Source organism: Erythrolamprus reginae, chromosome 6, assembly GCF_031021105.1.
Source record: "Erythrolamprus reginae isolate rEryReg1 chromosome 6, rEryReg1.hap1, whole genome shotgun sequence".
NCBI classification, from domain to species: Eukaryota; Metazoa; Chordata; class Lepidosauria; order Squamata; family Dipsadidae; genus Erythrolamprus; species Erythrolamprus reginae.
Window position 1 is genome coordinate 10,081,494 of NC_091955.1, and position 25,308 is coordinate 10,106,801.

Consider the following 25,308-nt stretch of genomic DNA (forward strand, 5'->3'; position numbering starts at 1 on the left):
TGCCCAGGTTCGCCTGGTGCACCAGTTGCGGCCCTATCTGGACCGGGACTCATTGCTCACAGTCACTCATGCCCTCATCACCTCGAGATTCGACTACTGTAATGCTCTCTACATGGGGCTACCTTTGAAAAGTGTTCGGAAACTTCAGATCGTGCAAAATGCAGCTGCGAGAGCAGTCATGGGCCTACCTAGGTATGCCCATGTTTCACCATCACTCCGCAGTCTGCATTGGCTGCCGATCAATTTCCGGTCACAATTCAAAGTGTTGGTTATGACCTTTAAAGCCCTTCATGGCATCGGACCAGAATATCTCCGAGACCGCCTCCTGCCGCACGAATCCCAGCGACCGATTAGGTCCCACAGAGTGGGCCTTCTCCGGGTCCCGTCAACTAAACAATGTCGGTTGGCGGGCCCCAGGGGAAGAGCCTTCTCTGTGGCGGCCCCGGCCCTCTGGAACCAACTCCCCCCGGAGATTAGAACTGCCCCTGCCCTTCCTGCCTTCCGTAAACTCCTTAAAACCCACCTTTGTCGGCAGGCATGGGGGAACTGAAACATCTCCCCCGGGCACGTTTAATTTATGCATGGTATGTCTGTGTGTGTGACTGTTAGCATATGGGGTTTTTTAAATATTTAAATATTTTAAATTTGTCTGATTGCTTATGATTTGTTTTTTACATGTTGTGAGCCGCCCCGAGTCTTCGGAGAGGGGCGGCATACAAATCTAAGTAATAAATAAAATAAATAAATAAATAAATAAATAAATAAATATATCACTTGTGAGCATCTTCAGACAATATGACTGAGCCCGCATTATCGGACTCTGTTGTTTCATCACCAAACCCCAAAAACTTTACCCTTAGATTATTATTATTATTATTATTATTATTATTATTATTATTATTATTTATTGGATTTGTATGCAGCCCCTCTCCGCAGACTCGGGGCGGCTAACAGCAGTAATAAAACAGCATATAACAATAACCCAATACTAAAAACAGTTAAAAACCCATTATTATAAAAAAACCAAACATACATACAGACATACCATGCATAAAATTGTAAAGGCCTAGGGGGAAAGTGTATCTCAATTCCCCCATGCCTGGCGGCAGAGGTGGGTTTTAAGCAGCTTACGAAAGGCAAGGAGGGTGGGGGCAATTCTAATCTCTGGGTGGAGTTGGTTCCAGAGGGCCGGGGCCGCCACAGAGAAGGCTCTTCCCCTGGGCCCCGCCAAACGACATTGTTTTGTTGACAGGATCTGGAGAAGACCCATTCTGTGGGACATAACTGGTCGCTGGGATTCGTGCAGCAGAAGGCGGTCCCTGAGGTAATCTGGTCCGGTGCCATGAAGTGCTTTATAGGTCATAACCAACACTTTGAATTGTGACCGGAAACTGATCGGCAACCAATGCAGACTGCGTAGTGTTGGTGTGACGTGGGCATATTTGGGAAAGCCCATGATTGCTCTCGCAGCTGCATTCTGCACGATCTGAAGTTTCCGAACACTTTTCAAATGTAGCCCCATGTAGAGAGCATTACAGTAGTCAAGATTATCCACTGTTGACCTCACCCGATTCCTAAGAGGTTAGTAAGGGGCGTAAATAAGTGCACCAGCGTGCCTACCATCCCGGGACCACCTTCTGCCGCATGAATCCCAGCGACCAGTTAGGTCCCACAGAGTTGGCCTTCTCCGGGTCCCGTCAACTAAACAATGTCGTTTGGCGGGACCCAGGGGAAGAGCCATCTCTGTGGTGGCCCCGGCCCTCTGGAACCAACTCCCCCAAGAGATTAGAATAGCCCCCACCCTCCTTGCCTTTCGTAAGCTCTTTAAAACCCACCTCTGCCGTCAGGCATGGGGGAACTGAGATATTCTTTCCCCCTAGGCTGCTACAATTTATGCATGTTATGTTTGTATGTATGATTGGTTTTATAATAAGGGTTTTTAGCTGTTTTAGTATTGGATTGTCACATGTTGTTTTTACCACTGTTGTTAGCCGCCCCGAGTCTACGGAGAGAGGCGGCATACAAATCAAATCAAATCAAATCAAGTCAAGTCAAGTCAAGTCAAGTCAAGTCAAATCAAATCAAATCAAATCAAATCTCAATCAATCAATCAATAATCCTATGCTGCACGAATCCCAGTGGTCGATTAGGTCCCACAGAGAAGGCTCTTCCCCTGGGGCCCACCAACCAACATTGTTTAGTTGACAGGACCCGGAGAAGGCCAACTCTGTGGGACCTAATTGGTCGCTGGGATTCACGCGGCAAAAGACGGTTATAGTCTTATGGTCCAAAAAATATGGTAGATTTCTTGGTAGAGTTTGTATGAACAGATTCCACTCGGTTCCTGACACAGCACGTTCAGCTAATTCAATTTGGAATGTTCCAAAACCTTCTTGCAATTCCATCTCTCCCCCGCCCCCAATTTCTAAGATGGAACTATTTCTACGATCATTTTCAATTTTTCATCAGTTATTTCCGACATCCGCTCAACACAACCGTCCAGTCCATTTAATTTCTCTATATTTGTTTATAAAATTTGTAATGGCCACCTATATTATACCCGATAATCATAGCGTGTCATACTCGCAGCCCTGTTTCATAAGAACAAAATAAATATAAACCCACAAAACCACACAGAATATCATGTATTCCACTCCAACATTTCACCAATTCTGTGTTTGCTGGTTCATTTCCATCCTACCCCAAAGCTGGGTGAACAGCCAAGTTTTCACAGCTCTTTAGAAGGTCAAAACTGATGCCTTTCAATACAATTTGCCCACATACACTTAAGTAATCAATTATTGGCACACTTCCCTTTAGGGAAGGTTCGCCATCCACGGTCTATGGAGTTTTTCAGTCATCCAGGCCCTGGTTACATAGAAGACTGACGGCAGAAAAAGACCTCATGGTCCATCTAGTCTGCCCTTATACTATTTCCTGTATTTTATCTTAGGATGGATATATGTTTATCCCAGGCATGTTTAAATTCAGTTACTGTGGACTTACCAATCACGTCTGCTGGAAGTTTGTTCCTAGGATCTACTACTCTTTCAGTAAAATAATATTTTCTCATGTTGCCTTTGATCTTTCTCCCAACTAACTTCAGATTGTGTCCCCTTGTTCTTGTGTTCACTTTCCTATTAAAAACACTTCCCTTCTGAACCTTATTTAACCCTTTAACATATTTAAATGTTTCGATCATGTCCCCCCTTTTCCTTCTGTCCTCCAGACTATACAGATTGAGTTCATTAAGTCTTTCCAGATACGTTTTATGCTTAAGACCTTCCACCATTCTTATAGCCCGTTCAATTTTGTCAATATCTTTTTGTAGGTGAGGTCTCCAGAACTGAACACAATATTCCAAATGTGCTCTCACCAGCGCTCTATATAAGGGGATCACAATCTCCCTCTTCCTGCTTGTTATACCTCTAGCTATGCAGCCAAGCATCCTACTTGCTATCCCTACCACCCGACCACACTGCTCACCCATTTTGAGACTGTCAGAAATCACTACCCCTAAATCCTTCTCTTCTGAAGTTTTTGCTAACACAGAACTGCCAATACAATACTCAGATTGAGGATTCCTTTTCCCCAAGTGCATTATTTTACATTTGGAGACATTAAACTGCAGTTTCCATTGCTTTGACCATTTATCTAGTAAAGCTAAATCAAAGATGTCCCAAAGATGCTTTTTCAAGAGACGACTGGACTTTCTTTCCTTGAAGACCTTTCCCTTCTCACCCAGGAAGCTTTTTCAGTTCTGACTCAAGACTGTTCTTAAATGAATCCGGCTTCTGACTTTTACTATTATTATTATTATTTATTAGATTTGTATGCCGCCCCTCTCCGGAGACTCGGAGCGGCTCACAGCAAGTAATATACAGAGTACAAATCCAATATTAAAAACAGTATTTAAAACCCTTATAATAAAAAACAATCATACAACCCACATAAACCATACATAAATCATAATAACTGAGGGGTATATCAATTTCCCATGCCTAGTGACATAGGTGGTTTTTCAAGAGCTTACGAAAGGCAAGGCAGGTGGGGGCAGTCCTAATCTCCGGGGGGAGTTGATTCCAGAGGGCCGGGGCTGCCACAGAGAAGGCTCTTCCTCTGGATCCCGCCAGATGGCATTGCTTAGTCGACGGGACCCGGAGAAGGCCAACTCTGTGGGACCTAATCGGTTGCTGGGATTCGTGCGGCAGAAGGCAGTCCCGGAGGTAGTCTGGTCCGGTCTAGGTCATTACCAACACTTTGAATTGTGACCGGAAACTGATCGGCAGCCAGTGCAAGACTTTACCTGTCAGAAGGTCGCAAAAGGCAGTCACATGACCCCGGGACACTTAAACCGTCATAAATTCGAACCATTTGCCAAAAACCTGTAGTTTGATCACGTGACTATGAAGATGTTGCAAGGGGCGTGTGAAAAATGTCCCTTTTTAAAATGTTGTAAGTTCAGTCACTAAACAAATAGTTGTAGGTCGAGGACTACCTGTAGTAGGGGTGGGCCCTAACTTACTTCACTGTTGGTTCGCTTCTTCCTGGGCTGCCTGAGCCTGCCTTGGGCACGTGTGCGTGCGCAGCGCCAATATTTTTTAAAAAAATTAAAAAGCCGAAAACAAAATGGCGACTCCATGCACAGTGCCGGAAACCTGGCTTCTGCACATGCTCAGAAGAAAAATGAATTTTTAAAAAAATCAAACAAACAAAAAAAAAGATGGCAGCGCCCACGGACCAGCACCGACCAACCCGGTGTTGTGATGTCATCATGATGTCAGCAGGTCGCTACTAGTTTAGTTGAACTGGTGCAAATCGGAAGGAACCCACCTCTGGCCTGTAGTATGTTTGTAGTTGTCAAGCCTTTCACAAAATAATTTGAACGGTTGCAGAGTTATTATCCTTTTTCTATATTCTCACAAGCCCTTGTAGGTATTTTCTTCCATTCTTCCTTGACACAAACGTTTACAAGTGTACCTGTCATTTGTATAATCAGCACATCCTTGTTAGTCATCAATCTCCAAAGTACCCCTTTTGATGATTCACTCATTTCACTCATTACTTTCATTTTTAATTCTAATAACTCTGCTGAAAGCTCCTTGTTTAGCTCTTTTCATCTACCTCCAATTTTTTTTTAAAAAAAAACTACATTAAATAAGACTTCGCATTTTCTTTGCCTTTTTCAATATTTCTTCGTTCGTGACCTCTTTGCCAATTTTCCGAGGATATTTTTCCTGTTCAAACATTGTAAGATACCTTCCTCTCATCCTCATGGTTCGCAGCAATCATATTCTTCAGTCTATTTTTTTTTCATCCACAGCCTCTTCCCCTTCATTCCACGTATTTTCCATTAGCACTTGCATAATTCAACACAACTCCTGGCGCAGTAGTGCAATCCAGGTTTGTGAAGCTCCCTTCGAACGGTTTTTGTGGAAACTGGGTTCTGTACGTATCTATTGAGCTCTGCAGTGATTTTAGGAGCTGCGGTCTTGCAATCCGCTCTAACAATTCTCTTTAGAGTCCAACGGTCTCTCTCAGACCACTTCGACTTTCGACCAGACCTGTGCTTCTTGGCTGAGGACGTTTTCCCTTCTCTTTCAAAAGCAGTCATGACTTTTGAGACATGAATCTTGAAACACCAAACATTCGGGCACTTTCTGTGACACTAGCGCCTGCCATTCGAGCACCAAAAATTTGGCCTCTTCGAAAGTCTGAGAGGTCTGCCCTTTCTAGAAGATTATAACCAATTTCCTTAAATTTCTGTAATAACAGAAGGTAGTTTAAAAAAACATCAAATAACAGAATTTAAAAAAAACATTAAAATATGTCAAGTTTTGATTTATCTGAACTGGCATCAAACATTATAATGCCAAAAAGTCAAGTGTTTCCATTTTTTTGCCCACTCCCTCCCTCCCTCCCTCCCTCCCTCCCTCCATCCATCCATCCATCATCTATCTATCTATCTATCTATCTATCTATCTATCTATCTATCTATCTACCTACCTACCTACCTACCTACCTACCTACCTACCTATCCATCTATCCATCCATCCATCCATCCATCCCCTTCATTTATTTACTCTTCATTCCAACTTGTCCTCTTCCATAAGCCATGGCTATCCTTGGATGTACCCAATGATACTGACTTCCACTGCCCATCATGGCTTTGGTCAATCAACATGTTTCAGGAGGCCTTTCAGGAAGATGAAAAAGAGGTAGACTAGTTCACCTGTGCCTTAGTCACACCTGTGACTTAGGCAGCCTTCTCTTCTAACAAGAATAGCACTTCCATGGATTTTTTTACTTACTTATTTATTTACTTTTATTTTTGTTTGTTTGTTTGTTTGTTTGTTTACTTACTTACTTACTTACTTACTTACTTACTTACTTACTTACTTACTTACTTAATTAGATTTGTATGCCGCCCCTCTCCGTAGACTCGAACAATTTTGTCGAACAAGTATAGGGTTGTAGTTTGTATAAGCATAACATAAGAAGTAAATAATGATAAAAGAAGACAATAGGATGATAGGCACAATGGTGCGCTTATGCACGCCCCTTACAAACCTCTTAGAAAAGAACCAGCAAATACCACATCTGGCTGGTTCCAGAGTAGGGTGGGAATAGAGATTTTGCCGTATCCTTCCCCCAGGAGTGGGGAGAGAATGTGGAATTTGCAGTATCCTTCCCCTGCCATGCCTATCAAGCCGTGCCCACCAACCCACACCCATAGAACCGGTAGGTTAAAAAAAATGGATTTCACCACTTCTATTTATGATGGTTTCACTGCACTGGAGAAAAATACAGGTGGACCTTTCAGCTAACGAGGTAAAAGGACTATAGATCTGCAGGATGTCCTACCTTATTTATCTATCTATCTATCTATCTATCTATCTATCTATCTATCTATCTATCTATCTATCTATTTATATGCCGCCCCTCTCTGAAGACTCGGGGCGGCTAACAGCAATCATAAAACAGCGTACAGTAATACTCCAATACTAAAAACGATTAAAAACCCATGAATATAAAAAAACCAAACATACATACAGACATACCATGCATAAAATTGTAAAAGCCTAGGGGAAAGGGAATCTCAATTCCCTTTGGCAAAGCAGTGTTCCCAACCTTGGCCACTTGACAATATCTGGACTTGAACTCCCAGAATCCCCCAGCCAGCATTCGCTGGCTGGGGAATTCTGGAAGTTGAAGTCCAGATATCTTCAAGTGGCCAAGGTTGGGAAACACTGGGCAAAGGATCAGATAACCCCGAAGGCAAAAAGGGTTTGTTCTGATTTTGGAAGGAGTTCTTCTGCAAATAAACTGGGGCGTTACCTGAGCACTGTGCTCTGCATTGGCGATAGGAAAAGCCATCTGGCCATCAAATGCTCAGCTCCATTTAGTTACCCAGACTCCACCCAACCAAGGAGTGGAAGAAACAGAAGACCCTACGAAAGCAGATTATCAATCCTAGGTCTAGAAAGCTTAGAACTACGTCGCCTAAAGCACGATCAAAGTATTGCCCACAAGATCCTATGCTGCAACGTTCTACCTGTCAATGACTACTTCAGCTTCAACCGCAACAACACAAGAGCACACAACAGATTCAAACTTAATATTAACCGCTCCAAACTTGACTGTAAAAAATATGACCTCAGCAACCGAGTTGTCGAAGCGTGGAACTCATTACCTGACTCAATAGTGTCAACCCCTAACCCCCAACATTTTTCCCTTAGACTATCCACGATTGACCTCTCCAGGTTCCTTAGAGGTCAGTAAGGGGCGTGCATAAATGCACCAGTGTGCCTTCCGTCCCCTGTCCAATTGTCTCTCCTTATCTCATTTATCTTTTCTTCCTTTCTAATATGTTCACCTATACTTAATAATGGGGTTTTTAAAATATTTTAAATTATAAATTATTAGATTTGTTATGAATTGTTTTATATTGTTGTGAGTCGCCCCGAGTCTACGGAGAGGGGCAGCATACAAATCTAATAAATAATAATAATAATAATAATAATAATAATAATAATAATAATAATAATAATAATACTTTTATATCTTTTCTTTTATTCTTTTCTATACTTATATTATTACATATTTTTCTCTTCAATGTTTATTATGTATTGGACAAAATAAATAAATAAAGATGATTACCTGAGCATTGAGTAGCTCTTCGCACTTCTGCGCCTGCTTTTCAACTGCAGAGACATGCTGTTTCTCCAAGGCCTTTTCCCGTTCCTCCACGATCACCTTCAGCAGGGCCTGGGGGGGAAAAAAGCAAAGAGAAGACCGTCAGCCCAAGCTTGAGAATTTCCTCTCCTAGTCCAATTTCTACAATTTTGTAGAACATGAGAAGTGAGCATGAATACAACTACCTTTGGGACCATCTTCTGCTGCACGAATCCCAAATTTTAATTTAGAAAAAAATTAATTTAGAATTTTAAGAATTGCTAATATTGTATAAAATTAACAGAAAATTTTACTCGGGGAAAGATAAGAGTCTACGGAAAGGGGCGGCATACAAATCTAATTAATAAATGAATAAATAAATGGATAAATGAATAAATGAATAAATGAATAATGAATGAATGAATGAATGAATGAATAAATAAATAAATAAGAAAGAGCCTCCATCGAGGGAGTAATGAGAAAAGTAAAGTTTGTATATGATTGATTTTAAGCATGGTTGTTCTGTTTATAACTATATACAGTAATACCTCGTCTTACGAACCTAATTGGTTCCGGAAGGAGGTTCGTAAGGCAAAAAGTTCATAACACGAAACAATCTTTCCCACTGGAAACAATGTAAAAGCGATTAATGCGTGCAAGGGGGCCTCCAGGAATGGCCGAAACGTGGCCTCCAGGAAGGACATCTTTGTGACGTCAAAGCTCCGCCCATGGAATTCCCTTTTGGGATTCCCCACCTCCTTTCCAGCCTCCAGATCAGCCGAAAACGCCGCCGCCGATCGCAAAAACGGTGCTCCGCTGAGTGGCGCCACCCGGCTGTAACCTTCTGAAACAGCCGGGCGCGTCTCGGCGGCCTCCGGAACCCAAACCCGAACATCTGGGTTCAGGTTCGGTAGAACGCAGAGAAGGCCCCCGGCTGTTTAAGAAGGTGACAGCCGGGCGGCGGTGCTTCTTGGCGACCTCCTGAACCCGAAAAGTTTGGGTTTGGGTTCGGGTTCAGGAGAACGCCGAGAAGCCCCCCCGGCTGTTTTAAAAGGTGACAGCTGGGCGATGGCGCCCAGCGGAGTACCGTTTTGCAATCTGCGGTGGGTTCGTAAGGCGAAAAAAGTTCGTAAGAAGAGGCAAAAAGTTTCTGAACCCCGGGTTTGTATCTCGAAGTGTTCGTATCACAAGGGGTTCGTATCACGAGGTACCACTGTATTGTTTTACTCTATGGTGGAGAAAATAAAAAATCTTATACAATTTTTTTTTTTAATTCATTGAGCGTTTCTTTGTGGGTCTCCTTCCTTGTTAAAAAACTCTCCTATTGAAGGGATGAGTAACAGATAGGGAAAGTGGAGCGTTTTCTGTTCAAACTTTCTCATCTAGCTTTTCTGGGACCACCCAAGATGAAATGGAGAGGCTCAGTTCGCAGGAGGAGAGTCAGACATTTTTCACTGGCTGACAAAACTCCACATCCTCTTAGCAGAGACGGCTAGATCCCAGGGGCCAAGCAGGATCTCCGCAACCACAAGTCAAGTGAAAACAGATGGAAATTATGACTCGCTTGAAAATATAGAAGCAATGCCCCCCAATACGCGTCTCGTTCCAAACTCGGAAAGATCAGGAATCAGAACTGAAAATCTAAATTAGAGCAACCAATCAGCCCAGTATTTTTTTTAAAAGCACGCAAAAAATGAGAATATTTTTAACCGTGCGTGGCATAGAGGTCTACTCTACACTGGGAAGAGGAGGAACGACACACGAAATCCATGCTGCGTTCTTCCATTTCCTTAGATTGAGTGATGGCTTTACCAGTTTTTCGTACCAGTAGCGCCCTTGCCAGTAGCGTCAACTCTTGTTACCAACAATCTGTGTGATTCCCTTTCGCTCTTTCGTAAAAGCTGCTGACAGATACAGCCGATGTCTAAATACAACGGAGAACGAAAGTGTTTGAACTTGCAATTAGGCTACCAAAATTTCGATATGCTTGGGCACATAAACGGAGCATTTAAAGACAATTGATTGGTAATTTTTAGTGGTACACATTGCTGTTTCAACGACCACCTAAAACAGGGGTCCCCAAACATTTTACACAGGGGGCCAGTTCATTGTCCCTCAAACCGTTGTAGAAACATAGAAACATAGAAGACTGATGGCAGAAAAAGACCTCATGGTCCATCTAGTCTGCCCTCATACTATTTCTTGTGTTTTATCTTAGGATGGATATATGTTTATCCCAGGCATGTTTAAATTCAGTTACTGTGGATTTACCAACCACGTCTGCTGGAAGTTTGTTCCAAGGATCTACTACTCTTTCAGTGAAATAATATTTCCTCACGTTGCTTTTGATCTTTCCCCCAACTAACTTCAGATTGTGTCCCCTTGTTCTTGTGTTCACTTTCCTATTAAAAACACTTCCCTCCTGAACCTTATTTAACCCTTTAAAATATTTAAATGTTTCGATCATGTCCCCCCTTTTCCTTCTGTCCTCCAGACTATACAGATTGAGTTCATTAAGTCTTTCCTGATACGTTTTGTAGGGCCGGACTATTAAAAAAAAACTATGAACAAATCCCTATGTACACTGCACAGACCTTATTTTAAAGTAAAAAACAAAATGGGAACATACTATTTAGAGGGGGGGGAGAAATCTGAAATTCATATATGTTTATGTTTTGTTTTTAATTTTCTTTTGTTAACATCTGATTGGCTATGCAAGGTTTTCTTGGTTTATAGAAAAATGTATAAAGAGAGAAGGAAGCACTTTGGCATAATGATTATTAAGTTAGAAATATAATTGGTGTTGTACGTTTTGAAGGAACATTAAGGAGAGAATTTAATTAAAAGAAAAGTATGTACCTGTGCTCCTGTCACTCACCCGTGGGCCGGATAAATGGCCTCAGCGGGCCACATGAGGCCCGCGGGCCATAGTTTGGGGACCGCTGACCTAAAATATCAAAATTCTTGGAACAGTTTTTTTTTCTTTTCTCTTAAGTCATCGTGTCTTCAAATATCATTACATAATTGTTATATATATAGGCAAAAAAAGGAGCTGTGATGTTCCTTCAATATACCAGGGTGATTTGACACAAAATACGAACAAAAAAACCCCTGGTACAGAGCTGAAGGGAATGGATACTGTAGCCTAGAGGTTAATTCTCTGCCTTACAAGGCCAGTGTTGCAAGTTCAAGTCCCAGTGAGGGTATGGCTAGCTGATGAGGCCAGAACAAGGCCGAAATAGATCTATCCTCGTCTCCATTAATTTTCAAATTCATCAAAAACATGTGACATATAAAACTGAATTGAACAAGCTCAAAGATGTATTAATTTCCAATGGATTTGAAAGAAAAACAATTATAAACCTAGCCAAAACAACATTTGTCACTAATCAGAAAATATCCAACATCTTAAGAAACCCCAAAGACAAAATCCATTTTGAAAACCAAGGAATCTATGAAATACCATGCAAAACATGTGCAGCCACATACATTGGACAAACTAATAGAAGAATAAATGCACGCATTGCAGAACATAAAAATGCAGTCAAAAAAGAAGAAAAAACTTCCTCCCTTTTCCAGCATATTAAAAAAAACAGGACATGAAATTGACTTCGAAAAAACAAAATTACTCTCCAAAACAGAACACATATATAAAAGAATAATCATGGAAGCCATAGAAATAGAAAAACACCCCCTCAGTATGAATAAATGTGATGACACACCCCACCTACCAGAAATTTGAAAGCCAGCCCTAACCAAAAATACATATCACAATCATCACCATGTCAATCATTCAACTAAATGTGATTCCACCAACCAATCAAATCATTAAAACACAGCCTACTTGGTTGGTGATTGGTTGATTCCACCAACCAATCAAATCATTACAACACAGCCTACTTGCAACATTCAAACCAAATCTCCACCCCCACCACTATTTATAAGGAACAAATAGCAGTTGCAAACAAACTACTGTATATTCAAAGCAGCACGAAGCTAACAATTTCAGCCTAATGATGGTGAATGTGATTTAACAGAAACGTCACATAGACACTCAAAATATTACACGGGGTAAAAACCGAACTCAGAACAATATATATATTATACAGTGATACCTCGTCTTACAAACCCCTCGTCATACAAACTTTTCGAGATACAAACCTAGGGTTTAAGATTTTTTTGCCTCTTCTTCCAAACTATTTTCACCTTACAAACCCAAGCCACCGCCACTGGGATGCCCCGCCTCCGGACTTCTGTTGCCAGCGAAGCACCCGTTTTTGCACTGCTGGGATTCCCCTAGGCTCCCCTCCATGGGAAACACCACCTCCGGACTTCCGTGTTTTTGTGATGCTGCAGGGGAATCCCAGCAGCACAAAAACAGGCGCATCGCTGGCAATGGAAGTCCGGAGGTGGGGTTTCCCAGCGAGGGGAGCCTCAGTGAAATCACAGCATCACAAAAACACGGATGTCTGGAGGTCGGGTTTCGAGGACTTCCGTGTTTTTGCGATGCTGCAATTTCGCTGATGCTCCCCTCGCTGGGAAACCTCACCTCTGTACTTCCGTTGTCAGCGAAGCACCCATTTTTAGACTGCTGGGATTTCCCTGCTGGGATACCCCTGCAGCATCACAAAAACACGGAAGTCCGGAGATGGGGTTTCCCATGGAGGGGAGCCTCAGAGGAATCCCAGCAGTGCAAAAACGGGCGCTTCGGCTGGCAAAAGGGGTGAGTTTTGGGCTTGCACGCATTAATCGCTTTTCCATTGATTCCTATGGGAAACATTGTTTTGTCTTACAAACTTTTCACCTTACAAACCTCGTCCCGGAACCAATTAAGTTCGTAAGACGAGGTATCACTGTATATTCAAAGAAATGCTTGACATAAAAATACTTCCCCCTCCCCAAAAACTTCATTCTGTATTATACAGTGTAAATTAAAAAGTCACCAAATGTAATTTAAGGAGTAAAAATTAAAATAAATAGCAAATGTCAACATTCTTAAGAAAGATATTGTTAGTCTAAAATGAGGGTGAATTATATGAGCATTACAAAACAAGCACGCAGCATTAAAAAGAAATTAGAACTGGGATTTGGAAACTATTGTGGCATTTCACAATCGAGTCGATTCTTCCATTTCGGGTTTTTTATATGCATTATTATTTATTAAAAATACACTAATCCCATTTTCAAATTAGATATTTCCAAGGCTTTTGCCAATTTTGAAATGAAAGCAAATTTAAAATATACATATACTCAGGATACGATAAGCCAAAAAACCCTTAAAATAACACAAACACCCTATAATCAAAACACAACAGCAATTTTAACAAATTAGGACCAGACGTTTGTTTCCAATAAACACCAACTTCACAGTTAGGAATTTTGTCAAATGTCTCCTAACATTGCTATGGGCAATCCCAATGTGAAATAAAATCAAGAAGAATATTTCATTACTATTGTGTCTTTCTGTTCGGGTGGGGCTCCGAATGATAGCCACAAAAGGAAGAACATCATGAGCTATATTATGGAACAGAACAGAACAGGTTTTTTGGGCCATACTGGACCTTTCTAGGCCAACAGCCATGGATTTAGGCCAACGTCAACACTACCTTTCCTTACACCATGGAAAACAAATACATCTAATTATAAATAATGAAAAGAAGGACTAGGAAAGACATGGCAGCAGTGTTCCAATATCTCAGGATTTGCCACAAAGAAGAGGGAGTGAAGCTATTCTCCAAAGCACCTGAGGATAGAACCAGAAGCAATGGGTGGAAACTAATCAAGGAGAGAAGCAACTTAGAAATAAGGAGAAATTTCCTGACGGTTAGAACAATTAACCAGTGGAACAATTTGCCTCCAGAAGTTGTGAATGCTCCAACACTGGAAGTTTTTAAGAGGAGGTTGGATAACTATTTTTCTGAAGTGGTATAGGGTTTCCTGACTAAGCAGGGGGTTGGACTAGAAGACCTCCAAGGTCCCTTCCAACTTTGTTGTTGCTGTTGTTGTTGTTGTTGTTGTTGTTGTTGTTGTTATTATTACTACTATTATTATTATTATTATTATTATTATTATTATTATTATTATTATGTCAATACAACTCAGCAAACGAGATCACTATGCTGGATTTCGTATTTCATCACCAGTCGGGCGCTTCCCAAGCACCTAGGACTGCGTGATGTAGCGGCGAATTATGTTTCCCGATCCCAGTAAAGCGGCCTTTTGCAATTGACAGATGGAGATTTTGTCAATTCCGATGGTTTTCAAATGTCCGCTGAGATCCTTTGGCACTGCGCCCAGCGTGCCAAGTACCACTGGGACCACTTTCATTGGCTTATGCCAGAGTCGTTGCATCTTGATTTTTAGATCTTCGTATTTCACTAATTTCTCTAGCTGCTTCTCCTCAATTCTGCTGTCTCCTGGGATTGCGATGTCGACGATCCATACTTTCCTTTTCTCCACAATCAGGATGTCTGGTGTGTTATGCTTCAGAATTCGGTCAATCTGAAGTCGGAAGTCCCACAGTAGTTTTGCTTGCTAATTTTCGACCACTTTTTCGGGCTTATGATCCCACCAGTTCTTTGCCACTGGGAAATGGTAGTTCTGGCACAAGTTCCAGTGGATGATCTGTGCCACAGAATCATGTCTATGCTTGTAGTCAGTCTGTGCGATCTTTTTGCAGCAGCTGAGTATGTGATCGATTGTTTCATCTGTTTCTTTACAGAGTCTGCACTTTGGATCATCTGTTGATTTTTCAATTCTGGCTTTGACAGCATCATCATCATCATCATCGTCGTCATCATCATCATCATCATCATCATTATTATATTACTGTTTTACTGACTGCTCCCCCACAATTGCCAACTGGATTTGTTTATGAGTCTACAGTTCATTAGCTGGTTGGTGGAGTCCTGCCATCACACCTTCTGCAACGAAAATTGTGCACGGAACCGCAAGTGCGCCCGTGTTTCGGCAAGATTTTTTGGCTTCTGCACATGCCAAAACACAGGCGCACCTGAAGCATCACGCTGGCCCCCCATGAGCCGCGGCGGCGAGCCAATTTAATGTTCCAGCTGGAGCTCACCATGCAAACAGACAATATAAACAATACAGTGTTCCCTCGATTTTCGTGGGTTCGCGGAAAGTCTATACCACGGTTTTAATATTAATTTAAAAATATTTTGCGGGGTTTTTCCCTATACCACGGTTTTTCCCACCCGATGACGTCATATGTCATTGCCAAACTTTCGTCTGCCTTTAATAAATATTTTTTTTAATAAACTTTAATAAATAAACATGGTGAGTAATAATCTGAATGGTTGCTAAGGGAATGGAAAATTGCAATTTAGGGGTTTAAAGTGTTAAGGGAAGGCTTGTGATACTGTTCATAGCCAAAAATAGTGTATTTACTTCCGCATCTCTACTTCGCGGAAATTCGACTTTCGCGGGCGGTCTCGGAACGCATCCCCCACGAAAAGCGAGAGAACACTGTAATATAAACAGTATAAAACGGTATAGCAATATAAAATCCCTCAACATTCATTCAATAAATACATTCACTCCTTTTGATCGCCGGCTACAGGTCTGCTAACAAAGCCAAGTTTTCAAGGCCACCAAGAGATCACCAAGGACCCTGATTTCAACCATGAGCTACAGATTTTTTCCTTTATTGGTATTGCAAATGACTTAATATTTCCCTAGTAAGGTACAGGACATTTAATGCACTCTTTTTTTTTTTTCTAGAGAGAACATTTTGGCCAGGCAAGTTGACTCTGCGAGCCACGCCATATTCCCTATATTTGGATCCGTAAACACATGTATTTTCAATCCTCAAGGTTGTTTTTTTTACGGGATACGTTATTTCAAGTGATTAATAAAAAGAATACCTCTTTGACATAAGTTCTTTATACAACCCCAAATTAGCAAGCGGTGGAGGCCAAGAGGCATATGAAATTCAACCACAGAAAAATGTAGCTTAATATTTATCTCATTCTGTTATTTTACATAATCCAATGGGAAAACGCGCTCTTCCCTTCATCCATCACGTCCTTTTACCATAACTCTCTTTCTCGCGGAGGAAGATCCCTCCCGGCTGCTAGCTGAAAGACCAAACTTTTCCTTGGTCCTTTCCAAACATGATTGAGATGTTCCTTATCAGCCAATAACCTCCAGACTCCGCTGGATGGAGACCACTGACCAGAATCTAAACATTTCCGGCTTCGTTTTCCTCCCTAATTCCTCTTTCCATGGTTCCTTGTTACATAGAAACATAGAAGATTGACGGCAGAAAAAGACCTCATGGTCCATCTAGTCTGCCCTTATACTATTTGCTGCATTTTATCTTAGGATGGATATGTGTTTATCCCAGGCATGTTTAAATTCAGTGACTGTGGATTGACCAACCACGTCTGCTGGAAGTTTGTTCCAAGCATCTACGACTCTTTCAGTCAAATAATATTTTCTCATGTTGCTTCTGATTTTTCCCGCCAACTAGGCGGACCAGAATACCTTCGGGACCGCCTACTGCCGCACGAATCCTAGTGACTGATCAGGTCCCACAGAGTTGGCATTCTCCAGGTCCCGTCGACAAAATAATGTCGTCTGGTGGGCCCCAGGAGAAGAGCCTTCTCTGTGGCGGCCCCAGCCCTCTGGAATCAACTCCCCCCCGTAGATCAGGACTGCCCCCAGCCTCCTTGCCTTTCGCAAATTACTGAAAACCCACCTATGCCGCCAGGCTTGGGGGACATAACTGACCCTTAGCTGTTTTATTTTATGTATGGTTTAATTGGATGAATTGTTTTTAATATTAGATTTGTGCTTTGTATTTTGTTGTGAGCCACTCCGACTCTTCGGAGAGGGGTAGGATACAAGTCTAATTAATAATAATAATAATAATAATAATAATAATAATAATAATAATAATAATAATGATAATAATAATATCTAACTTCAGATTGTGCCCCCTTGTTCTTGTGTTCACTTTCCTATTAAAAACACTTCCCTCCTGAACCTTATTTAACCTTTTAACATATTTAAATGTTTCGATCATGTCCCCCCTTTTCCTTCTGTCCTCCAGGCTATACAGATTGAGTTCATGAAGTCTTTCCTGATAAGTTTTATGCTTAAGACCTTCCACCATTCTTGTCGCCCGTCTTTGGACCCGTTCAATTTTGTCAATGTCTTTTTGTAGGTGAGGTCTCCAGAACTGAACACAGTACTCCAAATGTGGTCTCACCAGCGCTCTATACAGCGGGATCACAATCTCCCTCTTCCTGCTTGTTATACCTCTAGCTATGCAGCCAAGCATTCTACTTGCTTTCCCTACCGCCTGACCTCCATTTTGAGACGGTCAGAAATCACTACCCCTAAATCCTTCTCTTCTGAAGTTTTTGCTAACACAGAACTGCCAACACAATACTCAGATTGAGGATTCCTTTTCCCCAAGCGTAGCCAGAGGTATAACAAGCAGGAAGAGGGAGATACTGTGGTTTTCTCTTCTGTCTCACAGCTACCTACAGAAAACACTTATTTTTGCCTTCAGCCGCTGAGGCAATTCAAGTAGAGGGATGCTTGTCTCACCACAGATATACCCTGAAGACCAATGCAAGCCTTTGCGTGCAGCCAGACTCGGCTGCATGTGTGCGGGCAAGCACGTAAAAATCCTCTTCCTCAGGCGACGACCCCGTTCTGAAGGAGGCTCTGAAAACAAATCCCGCGACCAGAAATTTCGCCCGAAAAGCCAAGAACGCAACAAAGAGATTCAGCCAAAGGCCCTCGCCCCACTGTTTCTTTTTAAAAAAAAATGTTTTCTTTTTGTTTTTATTACATATAGAAATACATCTATTTACAGACCATTGCCCATTTTTGTTGTACATTCGTCATAGTTTTTAGTTTTATAGCACATAGGTAGAAACAAATAATGGGAACCCTGCTGTTTCAAGGACGGTATGAAATCTGAAAGACGATCCTCCAAGGTCTGTCCGCATTCAGAAAAGAATAACAGAGGAGGAAGGGAACCTGGAGGTCTTCTAGTCCAGGGGTCCCCAACCACCGGGCCGCGGACCAGTACCGGGCCGCGGGGCATGTTGCACCGGTCCGTGGAGTCAGCAGCTGCCGGCCCTCATGCCGCCACCCCCCTCCCTCCAGCGCTTCGCCTCCCGACGGGCAAGAGGCCTCGGGAGGCAGGTTCTGCCGGCGGGAAAGAGGGGCGGGGAGGACCAGCACCCCAATGCTTAATCCCGCCCCCAACCACACCCCTTTCCGCCCCCACTGGGCCATAGAAAAATTGTCTTGCTGAAACTGGGCCCTGGTGGAAAAAACGTTGGGGACCACTGTTCTAGTCCAATTCCCTGGTTGAAGAGACCCTATACCAGTGATGGCGAACCTTTTTTATTTATTTTTATTATTTAGATTTGTATGCCGCCCCTCTCCGCGGACTCGGGGCGGCTCACAGCAAAATATAACAAATCGTAACAAATCCAAATAAATTTAAAATATTTAAAAAAGTTTAAAAAGAACCCCATTTACTAACAAGCACACACACAAACATACCATGCCCGGGGGAGGTGTACATGCCCGGGGGAGGTGTACATGCCCGGGGGAGGTGTTTCAGTTCCCCCATGCCTGACGGCAAAGGTGGGTTTTAAGGAGTTTACGGAAGGCAGGGAGAGTAGGGGCAGTTCTAATCTCTGGGGGGAGTTGGTTCCAGAGAGTCGGGGCCGCCACAGAGAAGGCTCTTCCCCTGGGGCCCGCCAATCGACATTGTTTAGTTGACGGGACCCGGAGAAGGCGGACTCTGTGGGACCTTTTTTGGCTCGTGTAGCGAAAGGGCATGTATACAAGCATGATAGCGCATGCGCATGCCAACACCCATAATGTAACGCCTGCCCCCGACACATGTACGCACAACCTCCCCGCGCGCTTCCCCTCCACGCATTCACATAGGCCTCACTGAAGCCTCCGACTTTCAGTGGGCCTGTTGGGCCGTTTTTCACCCTCCCCAGGCTTCAGGAAAGCCTCTGGTGCCTGTAGATGATGAAAAACAGGTCCATTGGGCCTACCGGAAGTTTGTTTCCAAACTTCTGGTAGGCGTGCTCTCTAAAGTTTAGATAGTGAAAAATGGACCCAGCGGGCCTACCGGAAGTTTGGAAACAAACTTCTGGTAGGCCCAATGGGCCTGTTTTTCATCATCTACTGGCTCCAGAGGTTTTCTACAGGTTCTGGAGGCTTTCTTGAAGACTGGGGAGGGCAAAAAGGTTGACAATAGGTTGATTCCCTCTTCTTTAAAGTAGCCTGACAGATATTGGAATATATCCCTTAACCTTCTTTCGATGCACAGATAAACCTTTAGCTATAGACCAAATGGAAGCGGTGAGGTTGTCCGGCCACTTCTAACATAGCTTCCATTTTTCTTTTAGCAAGCTTTTCTGGTTGTGTTGAATGTTCAATCCCTTAAGGTAGCTTCTTGAAATAATACTGGCTAGGAGAAGCTCAGGAACAGTCATACTTTTAAAAATTATCATTATTCCAATCCAATGTTTTCCAAACTTGGCAACGTTAAGATGTGTGGATTTCAACCAATGCAGCTGCGAGAGCAATCATGGGCTTTCCCAAAAATGCCCATGTAACACCAACACTCCGCAGTCTGCATTGGTTGCCGATCAATTTCCAGTCACAATTCAAAGTGTTGGTCATCACCTATAAAGCCCTTCATGGCACCAGACCAGATTATCTCCAGGACCGCCTTCTGCCGCACGAATCCCAGCGACCGGATAGGTCCCACAGAGTGGGCCTTCTCCGGGTCCCGTCAACAAAACAATGTAGTTTGGCGGGCCCCAGGGGAAGAGCCTTCTCTGTGGCGGCCCCGGCCCTCTGGAATCAACTCCCCCCGGAGATTAGGATTGCCCCCACCCTCCTCCCCTTTCGTAACCCACCTCTGCCGTCAGGCATGGGGGAACTGAGATATTCTTTCCCCCTCGGCCTTTACAATTTATGCATGGTATGTTTGTTTGTATGTATGTTTGGTTTTACAAATAAGGGTTTTTTAATTGTTTTAGTATTAGTTTTTAGTTTTGGATTAACATGATGTTTTGTACTATTGTTGTTAGACGCCCTGAGTCTACAGAGAGGGGCGGCATACAAATCCAATAAATAATAATAATAATAATAATAATAATAATAATAATAATAATAATAACTCCCAGGATTCCCCAACCACCGTTCCCCAGCTGCACACCTCGGTTCAAACCTTTATGTAACAAGACTAACTTCAAAACACAACATCACTCTTCTCCGACTCTGGAAGAAACTAGTGCTGGGTTTCATTTCCATTGGCTGTCATCAAACGCTGGAGACTTGGTCCAAACAATAATTGTTTCTCTCAACACTGTGATGGTTGTGACTCAAATTTTCTGGAATTTATTACACACTATTGTTTCTCGGAGTTTCTTTTCTTTTCTTCAAATTCCCATTCTCTGGAGCCCTTGTAGGGAACTCCACTGACCTCTGTGGTTCAGGAAACATAATGTCATAAAAATCAAACCAGAGGAGTGCAAAACTCGCATGGGAAAGGAATGGATTCTACAAAACTTCAGTTGCATTCTACTATGTTGGTTATGACCTTTAAAGCCCTTCATGGCATCGGACCAGAATATCTCCAGGACCGCCTTCTGCTGCACGAATCCCAGCGACCGATTAGGTCCCACAGAGTCCGCCTTCTCCGGGTCCCGTCAACTAAACAATGTCGTTTCGCGGGACCCAGGGGAAGAGCCTTCTCTGTGGCGGCCCCGACTCTCTGGAACCAGCTCCCCCCAGAGATTAGAACTGCCCCTACCCTCCTGGCCTTTCGTAAACTCCTCAAAACCCACCTTTGTTGTCAGGCATGGGGGAATTGAGATATTTCCCCCGGGCCTATATAATTTATGTATGGTATGTTTGTAGGTATGTCTGCTTAAAAATGGGTTTTTTAAAACTATTTTAAATTTTAAATTGTATATTATTAGATTTGTTATGAATTGTTTTATTGTGTTGTGAGCTGCCCCGAGTCCACGGAAAGGGGCGGCATACAAATCTAATAAATAAAATAAATAAATAAAACTGGCATGGGAAAGGAATGGATTCTATAAAACTTCAGTTGCCTTCAACTATGATGGATATTATTATTATTATTATTATTATTATTACTATTATTATTATTAATTGGATTTGTATGCCGCCTCTCTCCGCAGACTCGGGGCGGCTAACAACAGCAACAAAAACAGCATGTAAATCCAATACTAAAAATATCTTTAAAAAACCCTTATTTGTAAAACCAAACATACATACAAACAAGTATACCATGCATAAATTGTAAAGGCTTAGAGGGAAAGAATATCTCAGTTCCCCCATGCCTGACGGCAGAGATGGGTTTTTAGGAGCTTACGAAAGGTGAGGAGGGTGGGGGCAATTCTAATCTCCGGGGGGAGTTGGTTCCAGAGGGTCAGGGCCGCCACAGAGAAGGCTCTTCCCCTGGGACCCACCAAACAACATTGTTTTGTTGATGGGACCCGGAGAAGGCCCACTCTGTGGGACCTAAACGGTCGCTGGGATTCGTGCGACAGAAGGCGGTCTCGTAGATACCCTGGTCCGGTGCCATGGAGGGCTTTATAGGTGATGACCAACACTTTGAATTGTGACCGGAAATTGATCGGCAACCAATGCAGACTGCGGAGGGTTGGTGTAACATCGGCATTTTTGGGAAAGCCCATGATTGCTCTCGCAGCTGCATTCTGCACGATCTGAAGTTTCCGAACACTTTTCAAAGGTAGCCCCATGTAGAGAGCGTTACAGTAGTCGAGTCTCGAGGTGATGAGGGTGAATTTAATTCTGCATCCAAATAATAATAGTTAAATCTTTGATTAATCGCTCTTTATTCCTCTTTACATTTCTTTGATTGATGTTCAGGGGAAAATCACCAAAAACGGACCACAGAGAAGATGATCTTAGACTAGGGGTGTCAAACTCAAGGCCCACATGACGAATCGAGGTCACAGGGTGCTTAAAATTGGCCCTTGGGGCCACCCTGTGAAAATAGAGCTCAGGAGGGCCGCACACAACTCTCCCAGGCCCAGTTTTCTGCCGCAACAGCCTCATGCAGCCGTCTATCAGTGAAAATGGAGCTCAATTTTTGCTAGCAGAGGACTGCAGGAGGCCATCATGGCCGAAAACAGGGCCCAGGGGGCATACGTGGCCCATTCAAGCTCCGTTTTTCACTGGCAGAGGGCTGCAGGAGGCCACTGTGGCCAAAATTGGAGCTCAGGAGCCTGACAAAGTGCTCGGCCACCAGAGAGGTCACTGACACGAGTGACATGAAGCTGGACACACCCATCCTGGCCACGCCCACTGTGGCACCCAAGTTCAAACACAATCCTGATGCGGCCCTCAATGAAATCAAGTTTGACACCCCTGCCTTAGACTAGTCAAAGCTCTATGCAATAGATACCTTCAAAGCATGACAGACAACCATATCCATGGTGGGTAAATTCAGCCTGCAATTCACAATCCGGACCTCTAAGCCAGTGTTTCCCAACCTTGGTAACTTGAAGATATTTGGACTTCAACTCCCAGAATTCCCCAGCCAGGATTCGCTGGCTGGGGAATTCGGGGAGTTGAAGTTCAGATATCTTCAGGTTTCCAAGGTTGGGAAATAATGCTCTAAGCATCTGAGACAATGCCACCAAAATAAACAGTCATGTTTAGAAATGCTTCCCCCCCACCCATCCCGGTCAGTTTCCAAGATCCAAGCGGCTGCGGAGATCAGCGGAGATGGAGTGACATCACAGTTCTCATTCCATTAACATGAGGAGGCCATGACATATTTGTCTAGACACCTATGGATCTAAGGCTAACCACATCTTTCATCATTAAACCCATCTCCCCCCACAAAATTGGCCCATCCATTTGAAGTCACCAGGACACACCCGTCATCTTAAGTGTTGTACCTCATGATTCCTGACAAATGTATACTGCTCAAAAAAAAATTAAGGGAACACTCAAAGAACACATTCTAGATCTGAATGAATGAAATACAGTGTTCCCTCGACTTTCGCGGGGGATGCGTTCCAAGACTGCCTGCAAAAGTCGAATTTCTGTGAAGTAGAGATGCGGAAGTAAATACACTATTTTTGCCTATGAACAGTATCACAAACCTTCCCTTAACACTTTAAACCCCTAAATTGCAATTTCCCATTCCCTTAGCAACCATTTAGATTATTACTCACCATGTTTATTTATTAAAGTTTATTTAAAAAAATATTTATTAAAGGCAGACAAAAGTTTGGCCATGACATATGATGTCATCGGGCGGGAAAAACCCACAAAGTTTTTTTTTAATTAATATTTTTGAAAAATCGTGGTATAGACTTTTTGCGAAGTTTGAACCCGCGAAAATCGAGGGAACACTGTACTCTCATTGAATACTTTGTTCTGTACAAAGTTGAATGTGCACAACAGCATGTGAAATTGATTGTCCTTCAGTGTTGCTTCCTAAGTGGACTGTTTGATTTCACAAAAGTCTGATTTACTTGGAGTTATGTTGTGTTGTTTAAGGGTTCCCTTTATTTTGGGGGGCAGTATATATTTTCTTTTACGTACACTGAGAGCATATGCACCAAAGACATATTCCTTGTGTGTCCAATCACACTTGGCCAATAAAGAATTCTATTCTATTCTATTCTATTCTATTCTATTCTACTCTACTCTACTCTACCCTACCCTACCCTACCCTACCCTACCCTACTCTATCCTATTGGAAGGCCAAAATATTCCTGGTTTTCCAAAGTGTAGCCCATGGCTCAAAAAAAGATGTCCACCCAATGTTGGGATTCAATTTTTTTTTACTACCAGTTCTGTGGGCATGACTTGATGGCCGTAGCAGAGAAAGGTTATTATCAAATCTCCATTCCCACCCAAATCAAATAGAAGGATACTGAAAAAATCCCCATTTCCTCCCGATCAACTGAGACTCGGGAGGCAGAGAATGGATAAGGGATGGGGCCAGTCAAATGTGGTATTTACCAGTTCTACGAACTACTCGAAATTTCTGCTACCGGTTCTCCAGAACCGGTCAGAACCTGAATACCACCTCTGTGTCCACCCCAAGTTTTAGAAGGTAGATAGCACACTTACATCTAACACTTTGAGACCTGCTACTATAAGGATTTTCCACTCTTCTTTGAAAACAGTTGTCTTAGAAGTGAAGAAGTGGAAGGCGGCCAACCTTCCTGTAATTTCTGCAGAAAAGCACGTATAATTTGAGGAAGAGTTATAAAAGCTCTGACATTGGCTTAGTCACTGGGTTTAATGAATGTTATTAAAACATTTTAAGAATGCTCCCCTCCAGTCCATGTTATTCCCTTCAATCTTAAATCACTCCTTCGGTTTTGGACGTTCCAGTATGGCCATAAAAGTCTTCCTTGTTTGGTCAGCCTGACATTTTCTAAGGTGAGACCAGTCTTTCTGGATCTTTTGTTTTCGAACTCATGTCCGATAACATCTCAGGCTGATGTAGACATTGTTTCAGACTTGCTGAGAAAGAAATGCTATCTTGGCTGCATAGCTAGAGGTATAACAAGCAGGAAGAGGGAGATTGTGATCCCCTTATATAGAGCGCTGGTGTGAGACCACATTTGGAATACTGTGTTCAGTTCTGGAGACCTCACCTACAAAAAGGTATTGACAAAATTGAACGGGTCCAAAGACGGGCTACAAGAATGGTGGAAGGTCTTAAGCATAAAACGTATCAGGAAAGACTTAACGAACTCCATCTGTATAGTCTGGAGGACAGAAGGAAAAGGGGGGGACATGATCGAAATATTTAAATATGTCAAAGGGTTAAATAAGGTCCAGGAGGGAAGTGTTTTTAATAGGAAAGTGAACACAAGAACAAGGGGACACAATCTGAAGTTAGTTGGGGGAAAGATCAAAAGCAACGTGAGAAAATATTATTTCACTGAAAGAGTAGTAGATCCTTGGAACAAACTTCCAGCAGACGTGGTTGGTAAATCCACAGTAACTGAATTTAAACATGCCTGGGATAAACACATATCCATCCTAAGATAAAACACAGCAAATAGTATAAGGGCAGACTAGATGGACCAT

General features: G+C 42.7%; 1 protein-coding gene across 1 annotated transcript in view; it reads right to left on the reverse strand.

Moving 5' to 3' along the window:
- CCDC91 (coiled-coil domain containing 91) overlaps positions 1-25,308 on the reverse strand; it is a 168,151-nt gene that overhangs the window by 62,657 nt on the left and 80,186 nt on the right. Inside the window, exon 8 of the mRNA XM_070755232.1 lies at positions 8,161-8,268. Within this exon, the coding sequence (XP_070611333.1) occupies positions 8,161-8,268 (108 nt within the window). The remainder of the gene's footprint in view (positions 1-8,160; positions 8,269-25,308) is intronic.